The sequence below is a fragment of the Corvus kubaryi genome, unplaced genomic scaffold (genome assembly GCF_017639235.1).
Source record: "Corvus kubaryi isolate FWS band 111438036 unplaced genomic scaffold, C.kubaryi_AGA036_p1.0 37385, whole genome shotgun sequence".
Lineage (NCBI taxonomy): Eukaryota > Metazoa > Chordata > Aves > Passeriformes > Corvidae > Corvus > Corvus kubaryi.
In genome coordinates this window covers 10,582,770-10,598,495 of record NW_024581127.1, presented here as the reverse complement: position 1 = coordinate 10,598,495, position 15,726 = coordinate 10,582,770, and the positions used below count along the sequence as shown (strand labels likewise).

The 15,726-nt window shown below is 40.2% G+C and overlaps 1 protein-coding gene across 1 annotated transcript in view; it reads left to right on the top strand.

Annotated features, from left to right (window-relative positions):
* Window positions 1-4,425: 4,425 nt before the first annotated feature.
* Window positions 4,426-15,726, top strand: part of MMP16 (matrix metallopeptidase 16) — a 174,906-nt gene continuing 163,605 nt past the window's right edge. Inside the window, exon 1 of the mRNA XM_042035766.1 lies at window positions 4,426-4,883. Coding sequence (XP_041891700.1) covers window positions 4,752-4,883 — 132 coding nt within the window. The 5' untranslated portion in view covers window positions 4,426-4,751. The remainder of the gene's footprint in view (window positions 4,884-15,726) is intronic.

The following is a 15,726-nucleotide window of genomic DNA, read 5'->3' as shown; positions in this document are numbered from 1 at the left end:
TCTCCCGCCTTCAAGACGAGATACCTGCTCTACTTGTTGAAATGGGTGTTGTCTCTACAAAGACCAAAATAACTGAAAGCCTGACAAACGCCTCACAGAGACTTTACCCTCAAAATAGCTACCTGAGACAGAGAAATCACATTGCAGATGAGGAAATGATGCTTGGGTTAGACTAACTTGATTCATAACTCCCTGAGTAAGCACCAGAGTAACCTAACCTGAGTTTCCTCTGCTTTGTGCAGAGTTGGACATGACTTATAAAGGTCTAATTGAAACTAAATTATTCTACGATATTATGGTTCAATGAATTAGACATTCAATTTAGAACTGCCTTTAAAAAAAATTTAAAATTTACACTTTCAGATTTTCTTCCTCTCTGACTTCACTGTCTCTTTGTCAAAAACCCCAGCCACACATGGACCAAAATATTCTGAAATATTACTGATTTTTATGACTCTAAGCATTTTTGTTGTGATTCTACAACTATGTGTGAGGTTTTACACTGTTATTTCTTGTTATCTTTACTTAGGTCCTTTATAAAGCCATTGACGGAGCTGCAAGACAACATAGTAAACTGCACTGACAGTGTAAGTCAGTTCTACTTCCTGACAGGATAACCTTATACGTTCAGTGAACCTTGGGTACATAGATACCTGAACACAGGCAATATGAGTGTAATCCTGACAGGAATATATATTCAATGTAATAATCCCTCCTATGCTGTTAAACTCACTCATTGCCTTCACATCCTGTAGGACCTTTCAAATAGTCAAACAGAATTCATACGGACACATCTATGAAAATCTCATTCCACTAGTAAAAGGCAAGGCATCTAGAAAATCTTTTCCAAACCACAACTAAATATAAGTGTGAAATACATGATATCTACCTTCACTCTTTGTGTTTTGTTATATCTTGTAATGAAGCTCTCTTTTTAAAAGTTCCAGCTGGTACTATCTGCAGCTAAGCAACACAAAGCACAGAAAGGACGACATGTAATATTTTGATTTTTTTTTTAAATTTATCACATGACTTTCTATTCATAATTGGTAGACAGAACAGTGAAAGATTTTTGCCATTTGTTCAAAGCTGGACATGTGAATGCATCATGTCTATGTCAGATTCTGGTATTTTTTCATTGCAAAGCTGTGACTATAGTCATCCATAAAAGATACATTCTAGAGTCTAAGAAACTCTGATGGTATATGGGCTAACTGGTAACTCAGGAGAGAGAGAGATCTCTTCCTGCCTTTTTTAAAAGGCTAAAAGTTTCAAAACTAAAACTTTCAATTTCAGTTTTTCAATTTTGCTTCCCTGCAACAGCTTACTGCTTATTAATTACTGCTGGTAACTGCCATAAGCAAGAATATAAAAATCATATGGGTATTTGATAAAGATAAAAATCTGTAAGATGCTTATAAAGTACATGACTTGAATCATTCAAGCACTTCAACAAACACTTCCCATTTCTTTCCTATTTCATTATTCTGCTTTCTTCTTTTACTTGTTTACTTACCCTTTCATCTTTGTTGCTTTTTTTGTCTTTTCTTTAATCTCTATCATAATCCCATACACACATAAGTACAAACAGTGCTCTGTATGGAGATATAAATTCTTTTTTATTTTCTTTTTCCTTCTTACATGTCTCATGAGGCTCTGACCCTACTCTTGTATGTTTCTGCCCGCAGCTTACTCATAAATATTCAAAGCCCTTTCCCACCATTGCTGGCACTTCTTCACTCACACAAGCATTCCTGAATGATATTTTTCACTTCAAATATCTTCTCCGTCCTCCATATGCCTTGTCTCTCCCTTGGCGCTCCTATTCATACATTGTTCTCTTTCCTTACCAATCTCTCTCTACCTGTGTGATCTTTCTCTCTCTTCCTCAAACACACTTAAGAAACATTCAGGTGCCTTTGTTGTCCACTATTCTACTCAAACCATTGTTTTCCTTCTTCTTTCTTCCAATGGATACAGTGTAAAGGAAGGAGGTAGCTGTATTTATGGCCCTGTGCTTTTCACAATAAATAGCCACAGCAGTCCTGGCAGGGCAGACAAATGAAATTCCAGTTACAGTAACTTATCTATTTTCATTTCCGTTTCCATTTCTGGATATTGCACTAATGGCAGACTATACAAAATAGACTGGCAAACATAAAGCTAGTGTTCACTGAGGGCACAGACACAGTCCGTTTGGGAAAGATGAAAAACAATAGGGACAGTATAAAGTTAGTGTTTCCTTCATTGCAGTTACGATGATGAATTCACAGTAATAAAAGGAAAGAAATTACTGAATTACTTTTGCTAGAAGTAAAAAAGTTTACTGGATCTCATAATACAATCCACTTCCCTAAGAATAGAGAGGTTAACTACAATAATCTTGCCTATCAAACCTACATATGGCAGAGATTCCACACTTCCACTAGGTAGGTATCTTGTTCCAAATGCAAATTTGGAACATTATAGTTCCAGTATAAATAAACATATATATATATATCAGTATATAAACTGCAACATTTTAGAAAATTTTGTCCAACGTTGCATCTGAACTTTATAAAGTTTATGAGTTTAATAATTTAGATGACGTTTTTTCCCAGAAAGGATGAAATATTTGTGTCCTTTTAACAGCAACACTTATCACATAAAGAGACCATTTATTTCTATCTTCTTAGACTAGTGTTCTTTCAACTTCTACACCCATGTCTAACTTTCTACACGTTCTAGTATTTTGTAATTTTCCTCTGGACTGTCTTCAGTTTGAGTCCAAACACAGTTGGCTTCATCAATCCCTTGCAGAAAAATTATTTGTCCTGTCAGATGTACTGCACACCTATTAATACACTCCACAGTGAGGCTGTCTTTTTTCTTTAATGGTAGCACATTGCTGACTCATATTTACATTACAGCCCCCACGTTATTTTATCAAGTGCTGTTATTTTACCAGTATCCTTTTGATTTTACTTTTTAATTTTTCTTCCCAAATATAATTTGCATGAGTCAGTATTGAATTTTCTCCTGCTTTTTCCAAGACATTTCTTTAACTTGTGCTTAATTGTTCATTTCTTTAATTTGACTTCCTGTATTTGTCACTGAAGTGCCAACAGGTCCTTTTAGCTTGCTGACAACTCTGCATTTCATAATTTCACCATTCACATCACTAACGATCAGAAGAACAGAAAGTGCCTTTAGATCAAGCATTTAACATGAAAAAAGTATATCACATAAGGAATTCTGCTTCAACAGGATTACTTTTGGTTAGGCAGATCAGGACTTCTTCAGATAACTGCCTTACTCTTAAGATACCAAATGGTGGACAACATAATACACTCCTACATTCTGCTACTAGGTGCTGTCAAAATTGCATACATCTAGTCTGCATGTGTTTTAATTTCACCCATTGGCCTCAACTATCAGAGTATAGAAATTTCACGTCTTTTTTTTCTTCCAGTTCGTCCCATATAATTATCACGTGTCTTTGGATGTTTTTTGATACCCAAACAAGTAAAAGATACGATTTTTTTTTTTTTTTTGTCAGTAAGCTCGGCGTTTTGGGGTTTTTTTCCCCTGCCTTCCCCCTTCCCCCCGCCCCCCCCAAGATGCATTATTGCAGTATCATGTCCACTGATGTTAGGGATCATCTCACCTTCCTTTCACTGGATGACATATCAAAGGGCCGCATAAAAACTCCCGTTTACCATTAAATCATTGCAGGAGTAGTTCATCTGCCGTAATCACAAGGCATTTTGAACACGGCAATATCCAGCACAAAGTTAGTCTGTGCTACAGTATTTCACACGCTGTTTTCCCTTAAGTGCGTGGCCCTATTTTCGGACGCATTGAGCAGGTTTTCACCCACCCAAGCAGCAGCGCGGGCAGGGGAGCGAGGCGTTCCCCGGGCACGGGCACCGCGCGGCCGCGCCAGCGCCGGCGGGAGCCGCGAGTGGCTCGGGGCGCTCGCTCCGCGCCGGGCGCCTCCCGTGAGGAGGGCGGGGAGGCTCCGGCACTCGTGCGGCTCCTGGGGACGGGACCGTGGGGAAAGGCCGCGGGCCGCTCCCGGGCCGCCGCTCCCCAGCAGCCGCCCCCGGAGGCTCCGGGCCGGGGCCCGGCGAGCCCGGCCGTGCGGCGCTGGCGCGGCGGGGCCGCCTGGTGGGGCCGTCGCCTTTAGGCCGCCTACGGGGCGGGTCCATGTAGGTTTCGGCTGAACATTCTGGAGTGGAGGGGAGCGGCGGGGGGCGAGGCGAGGCAGGGCAGGAAGCCGAGCCGAGCGGGAGCCGGGCAGAGCCGAGCCGGACCGAGGCGAGTCGGGCCACGCCACGGAGCCGGGCCGGGCCGAGCCGAGCCGAGCCAACCCGCCCCAGGAGGAGGCGGAGGCTGAAGGGGAGGAGGCAGGAGAGGAGGAGGAGAGGCGGAGGAGGTGGAGGAGGCGGGAGCGGAGGGAGGACACGGGGAGGCAGCTGCTGCTGCTGGGCAGAGGAGTCGTGCAGGAGCAGCGACTGCACTCGGACGCCACATTCCCTCTTTACGGGGCTGGTGGTGAGGATGAGCGAGAGCTGACCCTGCCGCGCCGCCGCCTGTGCTGTGAAGTGTCTGCTCCTCCTCCTCCTTCTCTTCCCCCTCCTCCCCGGCTGTGGGTGAACCTGCGCTACGGGCTCTTCACCGACACGGGGGAGGTTGGTTTGTTTGTGCATTTGTTTAAGGCAAAGAGAGAGAAAGAGAGAGATCTTCCACCCGCTGAAGCACAGTTCACTATGATCGTACTCGCATCCAGCACTGGAAGCCGGTTGGATTTCGTGTCTCAGTCCAGGGTGTTTTTCTTGCAAACCTTCATTTGGATTTTATGTGCTACAGTGTGCAAAGCGGAGCAGTATTTCAATGTGGAGGTAAGATCAGCCGGATGCGTGTGCGAGCGTGTGTGCTTCCCCCTCTCCCTTTCCTCCCTTCCCGTTTTTTATGTCCCTCAAATCAAATCAAATAGCCAGCCAGCCATGTCTTCCAGCAGCCAGGGCATACGTCTGTGTAGGCATTCCTTCCAGCAGCCGGTAGCTAGCTCCCCTCCCCGCGCTGCCCCGCCTGATGGATGCGTTTCAGCCGGAGATCCCGTTATCCCGGCAGCGCGATGCCTAGCGCTGGAGCGCAGCCCGTGCCTCCCGCTGCCCTCGCCCGCGGGAGACGGGAAACCCTCACCCGGGCACGGAGGAAACCTGGGGCGCAGTATGTACATGCAGCTCGGGAAAGGTTCGCTGGATGTCTTGGACTTAAGATACCACTGTATTGCTGGGTTTCCCCAGCCTTGTTTGGTTTTTTTTTTTTTTTTTTGGTTTTTTTTTTTTTTTTTTTGGTTTTTTTTTTTTTTCAAAGAAGAATGAATGGAAGAGCATTATGGGGACAGGAGGAAGGAAACTTGAGATTTTTGGCACGTTTCTTTGTGGTAGAGTGTCTGAAAAAAAATAAGATCTTTTTCCCATGTAGACGTAAGAAAAAGAGTTGCCACTAGAAATAGTGAAACAAACGGCATAAAGGTGCAACTACAGCTCGGAAGTTAGGGGGTGTGGAGGACAAGGAAACAGTATTTTTCCGAGAGAAAATGAAGATTAAAATGTGGGGATACCAAGGTGGGGCAAACCCTAGGAGTTTACACTGACAGTTCAGTGAACATCCATTTCCAGTCACCTTTATCTAGACTCCCAGTTTTCCCATTAGGAGTTTTTACATAGTGCTTCCACTTAACTAATGTTCCTTTACTGACTTTGATCATCTTTGCATATATTCTTTCCTCCTTTTTCTCAATACTGTCCCTCCATTTGTTCTGCTGTGATCCCTTACTATACTGCAATGTGATGTGTCTATTTTCCTTCTTTTCCTTGGCTGTTCAACTTCTTGATTTTTCTTGTTATGTCTCTGTAATTTATATGTGCTCTTTCAGCTTCTTATACATAATTCTGGTTTTCTGTTAGATCACTCGGTACCTTCACTTTCTTCTGTCCTGCTAACCTCACTCAAAACTTTCTGCTGCACCCGTTCACCAGCCTTTTTTGGTTTTAGTCTCTTTAGTCTCCTGGGTTCCCATAATTCTTTCTCTCAGAAAAATAAAGTCTGTGTCCCTGTCTCACACATATGCACACTTGCTTGTTTTGTATGAGCTCTTGTTCTCACTAAGTGACACACATTCTTGCTCCTTTCTCTGACAAGATTGCTCATGCAGATCCTCCTCCGTTCCTAGACTGTCTCCCTTTTTGTCTAAAGTTCTTACCTGTATGTTTTCTCTCTCTGTCTCATGCAAGATCACATCAAATGTATAAAGAACCCACATTTTCTTTCTCCGTGTCTGTTTTCATCCTACTCTTTCCTTCTCTACAGGCAGTTTCCTTTGCAATTCTCTCAGCTTAACAACATTCATCCATTGCTTCTTTCTTTGACTTCCATCTCTCCAGAAAGTATTGTCTTTTTACTCCATCATTAAAATCTCTCCTGATTATAAATCTGACTCTTTTTTCTCTGTCGTCTGTGGTCTAGTCACTCATTTAATCCTTATCACAAATTCACATCTCAGCTTCTGTTTGATTGCAAGCCCTTTGGAGCAGGACTCATCTTCTCACGTCTATTTATCTGGTGCGTACCATGCTCAAGTCTGGAGTAAAATTGTGAGACTTCTGCTATATGAATATTAAAGCTGCATATTTCAGAGCACACACTGAAGTTTTATCCTGCTCATGTCCTCAGCTGCCTTCTTTACTGATGAGAAGGGGAAGGAGTGTGGAAGAGAGGAAGTTGCTCTCTGTATCCTTCCAGGCTTCACAGGCTGGCCCCCTGCAGAGTATAGGGATGAAATTCCAGCGACAGAACTTTCTCCTCCCACAGCAGTCTGCTTTGCTGGCATCTGGCTCTGCTGGAGAGACGGGCGGCAGATGGAGCTAGTGTGGGAGGAGAAAAAGATTGGTTTAGTCAAGTGGAATATGAACAGGAGGCCAGCTCCAGTCAGGAGGAGGTTTTCTGAGGAAAGAAGGGAAACACTTTCATTTTTGCCACCTCTTCCATATGGGAAACAGCACTTTTTGAGGGTAAAGGCAATATCAGGAGTAACACTGTTGGATAGAATGAAGTGGCATGTGTGTGTGATGAGGGCACATATTTCTCCTCTTTGAAATATGCCATCTCCTGCTCTTCTTTCCAGCCCTTCTGAAAACAAAGAGTGTTGTCATATGCCAACGCTTCCAGTCTCTTCATATTTAAGTCTTTGAGCAACACATTGCTGGGAGCCAGAAGAGTGTTCCAGGGGATTGCTGTATTATATGAGAGTTGTCCTAATATGGGGCTTTTCCCTAGGTCACTGCCTTTGACCACTGCTAGTGACATGGTCCTGGCCTAAATGAACCTCAGATTTGCCCCAGGACAGCCATTGCCGTGTTCACGTTGTTTGGATAGTGCCGAACATTCCATTTTCTTTTTGCTGGGAACAGCAAAGGCTAAAAGCATAGGAAATTTGAGGCAAAGGACTTGGCAACAGTAAGTATGTATTGTGCTGTACAATTCTGCATGTCAGCACAAGTGCATAAAGCAATTGTACTTCATAGTAAATTGTGAAAATGTAACAGATTTTTTTATGACAATGAGAATAAGTATGCAAAGTAGGCTTCAGGAAAGAAGTGGTGTACATATAGTTGAATAAAACGTCACTGAAAAAAGTGCTTAGGATGGTTGGAATGCAGATTTACTTTTCATTCTTTCTTGTCTTTAAGTAAAGTACAGATAATACCTGTTGATCATTATAAAATGTGGAGATGATTTATTTCCTCTTGTTCTGTCTTGTTTGATCCAGTTTCCTGACTGATAAGTAAAATCTGTGCAGTCTTGTTGAATTTTTTGGTTTGTTTGTTTCAGTGCTGTGAGCCAAGGCAAGTCTTAAGAGATATTACTGTAGCTCAAAGACATTAAATAATAGTGTTTCCTTTTAAAAGTTAGAACACAAAACTGAAGTTTACAAGCTTGTATCAACATTTCTGTTCCTTGTAATTTAGTTGTCTCTCTGTAAAATTTCTTTTAGCCAAACAGGTGCATGGAAGAATTCCTCAAACTTCCAATGATAGCTGAATTCAGCTGTCTATCCTGAAATGTATGCAGTATTTCATGTAATAGACACAACAGAGTAGGATTCAGATCATGGAGTATGGTACACGAGAGGGTCATGCTTGCACTCTGTACTGGTGAGAGCTTTGTGCTAAAGCTTCATGAGAGATGATTGTAAATGATAGGTTAAGAAATTATGATGAAGGGCAGGAATCACATAGTTGTATGTGAAGGAAGCTTTTAGCATTAGTGTTCGAAGTTCATTGATTACCAGTAGCATTTTTGTGAGACTTTGTTTCTGACACCATGAGAAAAACTAAGGACTACACTGTTAGCTCCCTCTTTTACAGCTGAACTATTGGTCCAAAACAGTAACCTCTTGCAGTATATTAGTGAAAGACTATGTCATCAATGTAGAGTTTTGCTGCTATTTTCAGCTATTTCAGTTTACCAGCAGGGGAAGATGTCTACCAGTGAGATAGTGAATGGAATAACAGTTATTAAAAGAGCATTCCAAATATAAAACTGAGTCAAATACATAGAAGATAATTGTTACTAAAAAATGATAGAGCAATGAACTACCTTCTTCCCCCTACTGGGCTCCTCACTATAGTATTTGTGTGGATCAAAGATAACTCTTTTGTGTGTTACTGGGAGTGTCTATAGATGGTCTTTCACAAGTCCCATCCATCTAGTGTGTATATATATATATATATGCTTTCCTGAACCAAACAATATTGCACTGTTTGAGCTGGTATTGCTCTGCAATTTTATCTCCTAATGTCATCCCTTAGATTTTGTATGGACTTGAATAATAAGTGTGTTTATATTTTATAAAATATTCAATATAAAAAAATGAAAACAAATGTTACCATTTTGTTATGGGAAACATGGTTATTGAAACAAAAGTACCCTGATCAGAAGCCAGGATCAGCATGCATCTAGAATACAATTGATCTCCGGAACATAATACTGCTTACTCTTACTCAGCTGAGTATCTGCCTAAGCCCTGTTGTGGAAAGTGTTTTTCGGCTTGCACCTAGGTTCATTGACTGTATCTGTGATGTGGGAAACACTAGAGAGAAAGCATGCCGCATCATCTCTCTCCTCAAGCTGGCACTTATGCTCTGTTTTCCTCCTTCTAATGCTAAATGTATAGACTTGAATCCCTAGGGGAGATCTTAAAATGACTCTTATTTTAGTGTGAGCAGCTCTTTAAAACAATACAGTCGTCTCCCATTTTCAAAAGTGGGATAGTTAAATTGCATATTGTGGAACAAAACACAGTGGAATCCAAACTTCAGAAAAATAACATCAGTTTCCTCCATAGTAATAAGTTTCTGAGAACCCCATTGTTTTCATTGTTAATAAACTTTACAATTAGCCTCCAGCTCCTGCTAAATGGTAAGGCATGACCTTTTATTCCATAAGCTTTTAGGCTTAAAATCAGACCAATTTCATTCTTCAGCTGGCAACTGAAAAGGAATAAACATTTAGGAGGGAAAAAATCCTCCAATATCACCGTTACACACTTTTGAACTAGCGGGCTTGGTTGTGAGGTTTACAGGCACAACACAGTACTTTTATAATTCATTAAAATGCAAGCTGAAAACTATGGAAAAGCAATTAAGGAGGTTTTGTTATCAATACTGCCATGTGTCCTAACAGGAAATTACAGGTTCTTCTGCACTGTTTTTAGTTGCAGTCAGTATGCATGATTCTCAATTACTTAAATTCTGAATCTCACTCTTGCATAGGATATCAATGAAACGAACTGGACTTTTTTAGAACAAGGAGTTCAAACTGAAATTCTTAGAAGGATGGAGAGGAGTTACTGAATCAGGTGATGAAGCTGATTAGTGGGTGAAATATTAGTCAAGGAAAATACAGATAAAATGTGGTGTATTTCTTCTTTGCTTATTGATGAAATACAGATACAAAGAAAAGCTCCTGTAAAGGTCTCTGATGAGCAGATATATCTAGATAAGGAAAATAATTGGAAAATTGTGTGTCTGATGGTAGGCAACAGAATTCTATTCTGTCGAAGCAGGCAAATACCTTGATCTGGTATTTGATCTCATTTGATACGAAGAAATACATGTGTAGACTACTTAGTTGTTAGAGTGTATTTTCTACTGTAAAGTATGAGATTATTTTCCGCTACTAATGTTGCAGGGAAGTTAATGGATTCTGTTGCCTATATTCTTTTCAAAGACAGGCTGGAAGGATGGTGCCTGTTCGTATGGGTTCACTGCTGACATAGTATCTTATATCTTAGGTACAAAAGTTATTTGTTTATTATTGTAGTTCAACTTGTTTTCCTGTTGAAATTTTTGTGAGTTTAGTGTTTAAGCATCACAGCTATTAGTGAATCTCAATTCTACTAAAGAAAAGAAATAAAATGGTTAAAGAGATTTATGTAATCACTTGATGTAGTGCAAGATAAAGCTACAAAAACATGTATTCCTAATGTCTTCTGACATGAGAGCTTACTAAAATAAATATAAAATTTATTAGCCCACCAGTAAACCGTGAGCAAGCCCAAGCTCTCCCCATTCCATTATTTGGAAGGCATAATGTAAAACTCCTGCAGAACCATTCATTGTTTCTTCAAAGTGGATATACTGTGTTCTTTAACTGATTTAAGATTTATGCTGCTCTTTGTCAGTTTTATTTGAATCCATCTAAAAGGTCAGTGCTTGCTCTAGGCACCTCAGCTCTGCTTATGCACTCAGCAAGACTGTGTTGTAAGAGTTTATAAAGATAGAATGTGGTATTATATAGATTTTTAAAGCATTTCAAACTGCATCTGGTTTTGGTATTTTAAAGTCTGTCTCATCCCTCTACTTTACCAAATGATTATTTTGTGGTGTTAAACACTGGAGGATTTTGTGTTGATACCATTTGAAGATCCTTAAAGAAACAATGTAACTTAAAAGAAAAATTAATTACCCATTAAAATTGCTTAAATCTTCTCAGCTCTGTGTTTCAGATTCCAGTTTATTGTCTAACCTGTTTGCCATCCTCAAACTACATTGTTGACCATAATCTGAAGGAGCAGGTTGAGTCTGTTTAATTTGTTATCTGTGATACATCAGACGACAGATTTGGTTTCATTTTGTATGAGGAAGGCCAGGATTAGTGCTGCAAACATGATTTTAGTTGGCACTGAAATGGATTTGAAAAATAATTATGATTAGAGCTTTATCCTTTAAAGAGAGGTCATGCTATTTGGAACCTTTATTTATTGGTTGCCTGGCAACTGTTCATTCATGTTCCTGCTTATCGTCATTCATTGTAAGCATCTTTGCTGTACACTAAGAGCAATTAAGTGGCAACACTTTATTTCTGTGATGAATTAAATTTGACATAAATTACAGATAAAGAAAAAAAAAATTCTGTAGTTTTACTTATTAACCAAAACTGTTGATACAGTGTTTCTTTGCTTATTAACATGTGGTTTATAGCAGCTGAGGAGTTATCTGCACTTCAGCTGTGATAATAATGTTTCTAGCATACCTTTTGAGGTCTTACAGCACATAATTGACTTAGCAGCTTGTTCAGGTATTTTTACCATGTTTAGAAACTCCTGTTAATTTCAAGATCAAGGCTTCAGGGTGCAAGGAAACTTATGTCCTGTTGATTTCAGAGCTTAATATTAGGTAATCCAGTCTCAGGTGTTGAAGCTTGAACCTAGTCATTGGGAAAGGGCTTTCACATTCTAGAGTTAAAACTGCTGTGCTAGGGGATGTGCAGCTGAAGCAATAAGCTGCAATACCTCTGAAGAACATTAAAGTCACTTGATGCTTACTCTCTGTAGAACAATAGCAGTTTTTATTACACTGTGAAAAAAACATAAAGCATATTATTCAACAATTGCTTTGTGACTGTAGATGAAAATATTTTACTTTCTTTATTAATTCATTATGAATCATATCACGATTGACCCTTGTGTGGAATAACAGTGTGGAATGAGACAGTTGGGTTATGGAGTATTTGTAGAAGATGTCTTTGTAAAGAATATTGAAGAAAGTTCCTTATGACTGCATCTTAAAAGAGCAGCTACACTGTATGGCCAGGGTCGAAGTAGATTTGTGTCTCTGCTGCTACCTCTTGGTAGGATTGCCTCTATGCTGGTTGGGTCAGTGCTTTGGAAAAGAGGCCATCTCTATCCACATGGATGACAAGTAGGTGATCAGGAGTAGTCAGCATGGATTTACTAGGGGTAAATCATGCTTGACCAACCTGATTGCCTTCTGTGATGAAACAACTGCCTGGATGGATGAGGAGAGAGCAGTGGATATTGTCTACCTCAGCTTCAAGACTTTTGACACTGTGTCTCACAGCAGCCTCACAGGCAAACTCAGGAAGTGTGGACTGGGTGAGTGGACAGTGACATAAACTGAGAACTGGCTGAACAGCAGATCCCAGAGGGTTGTAATTGGTGGCACAGGGTCTAGCCGGGAGCCTGTCACTGGTGGTTCAAGGTTCATTACTGGGCCCAGTATTGTTTAACTTTTCGTCATAACTTCGATGAAGGGGCAGAGGCCTTCACAGCAAGTTCCCTGACAACACAAAGCTGGGAGGAATGGCTGATACCCAAGAGTGCTGTGCAGCCCTTCAGAAGGACCTCGACAGGCTGGAGAGATGGACAGAGAAGAACTGCCTGAAATTCAACAAAGGCAAGTGCAGGGTCTCACACCTGGAGGGGAACAACCTCATGGACCAGTAATGACTGGGGGCCAACCTGCTGGAGAACAGCTGTGTGGAGAAGGACCTGGGGGTCCTGGTGGACAATAAGCTGTCCATGAGCCAGCAGTGTGTCCTTGTGGTCAAGAAAGACAAAGGTATCCTGGGGTGCATTAGCAAGAGCATTGCCAGCAGGTCAAGGGAGGTGATCCTGTTGCTCTACTCAGCCCTAGTGAGGCCACATCTAGGGAGCTGTGTCTGGTTCTGGGCTCCTCAGTACAAGAGCGTCTCTCCTACAAGGAAAGGTTGAGGGAGCTGGGCCTGTTCAGCCTTGAGAAGAGATGCCTGAGGGGGGGCCTCATTAATGTCTATCAGAATCTGAAGGGAGGGTGTCAAGAGGATGAAGCCAGCCTCTGCTCAGCAGTGCTGAGCAATAGGACAAGAGACAATGGGCAGAAACTGGAACACAGGAAGTTCCACCTGAATATGAGTCAGTGCAGTGACCACACACTGGAACAAGGTGTGGAGTCTCCCTCACTGGAGATATTCAAGAACCATCTGGACACAATCCAGTGCCATGTGCTCTGGGGTGACCCTGCTTGAGCAGGGAGGTTGGACCAGATGACCCACTGTGGTACCTTCCAACCTGACCCATTCTGTGATTATGTGAAAGAATGTCCCTCTGGGACTGATGTCCTCTTCTTTGGGCTTCTGATTGTATTAACTCATGAGTACTCATCATATCATGCCACAGTTAGGGGGAGAAAAGTAACTGCTGTAAAATCTATATCAATTTTCATCAGATTTTCGCACTCATGTGACATGTTGGTAATACATTAAGATTGTGTTGTGTGTTTTCTCCCTTTTACAAAACAGTTGAACTGGTTTCAAAGCTGTATAGATAATTTGAAAAGAAATGGTAACCTCAGAAAATCTGGTCTTTAGTATTTTTCTCCTCATGATATTGTAGCGAAAAAGTTGTTTTATTTCATTGGTACTGTTCTTTTTTGCTGGGATGTAATCACAAATTCACTTGCAGGTGTGAAATAGATGTTGGCAATGGGAAGACTTACTTTCTCAGAAAATTACCAGCTGAAAGCCAAAAAGAAAATTATCAATGTCTTCAAAATATAGATAGTAAAACAGAAAAACAAGCCTCCCTTTCAATGGGGAGGAAGATACTTCATTTAAATGTATTGGTGGATATTTACAAAGTGTACAACAGAGGAAATTGCTTTCTTTTTGTATGGCATGCGGAACTGAAGGTGATGATCCTGTCACATTTTTCTTTTTTACCTCAGACATTGGTTGTGTGATGCTCTTCTAGGAAATTGCTTTGACCCACTGTCTTTGCAGAGAAATTGACAGATTGTATCTGTCTGTGTTGTGGTTTATGTTTAATTGCAAGTGAAAGAAATGATCTTTCACACCATAAAAGGTATTATTATTATTATGAGAAGTAATAGAGTTGTACTGCTAACTGTGCATCATGATTTTGGTCTTGGCATGTGAGGCTTTTTTTTTTTTCTCCCATTGCTTCTATGTATTTAGAAAAATGAAACAATAATAAAAAAGCCTCAAACCAACTCAGGACAGTGTTCCAGTTTTTGGTTTTCCTTGTTGATTATGAAGTGCCGAGCTCTGATACTTCTGTCCTTCATTACTTGTACGTGAAATGTCAGTTTTAGAAAGGTCTTTATTATATTTTTCTCTATTGCATATATTTTTAAATATGTAGGGAAAAGGATGTGGTTTAAGTGGCTGAGGCATTTTGCTGGGGGGGCTGAAGATGCAGATTGTGTGTCCAGTTCCATCATGAGTCTTCATATGGATCACGTAGTTTATCCATCTTTGTAACCTAGCTTGCACAAATGTGCATTGAACTAATTGAAGAGTGTTTCCAGCCTTTTCCAATACATATCAAGAGCAGGAGAAGAAAAGTCACGTAAAAGAGCCATGAATATATCTTCATCATTCCTTTATCTTGGGACTGTTTCACTTCTTTTCAGAAAATGTAGCAGAGGAATATCATAAAATATAAATACAGCATTTCAATTTAATCATCTGTGTAATCGTTCTAGGAGTGAATGTGTTAAAAAAAAAGTACCAGAGCAGAAAAGGTGAAAAACATGTCTATAACAGTTTGAACACTGGTTTTGATTTTTTTGTGGTTGGTTTTTTTTAGGGCTTTTTGGGTTTTGGTTTTTTGTTTGTAGTTTGTTTGTTTGTTTGTTTTTGTTTTGGTCTTTCAAAATATGAGTACCAATACTTGGTAGACAACTCTATTAGGATTAGGTGAAGGATATCATTAGATGACTGAAGATAAAGAGTATCGCAGTCTCTTTCAGAATGAAAGTTTGAATTAGATAATTTTTGTTACCAAAACATACTCAAAATAATTTTAAATAAATGTAAAGTTCTTAACAAATAAATAAGTTTTGGATCAGATTGTAAATACCACACAATGAACAATTAAAAACCGTTCTGGTTGTGAGTGAATGTACCCTTAAACAAGTAAGTTGTTCCACATACATTCATGTTTCCTTGTCATCACAATACCTAAGCTTCTCCTTTTGTATTTGAATATTTGTGGATTTTTATGACATATAATAAAAGATGCACTGCTCCAGGCATTTAATGTTTTGTATAAGACACCACTGACAGGCAGACATGCTGTTCACCTACCCCTGGATGTTAAGAAATTAAAGGGGAGAGGATAAGGTAAACAAGATTCAGTTGATGATTCTTGTTCCTCAAGGTTCCTATACCATCCGTTCACCTTACGAATTTCTTTCTTTTTCTTTTTCTTTTTCTTTTTTCTTTTTCTTTTTTTTCTTTTTCCTTTTTCTTTTTTTTCTTTTTCCTTTTTCTTTTTCCTTTTCCTTTTCCTTTTCCTTTTCCTTTTCCTTTTTCTTTTTCTTTTTCTTTCTCTCTCTTTCTCTCTCTTTCTCTCTCTTTCTCTCTCTTTCT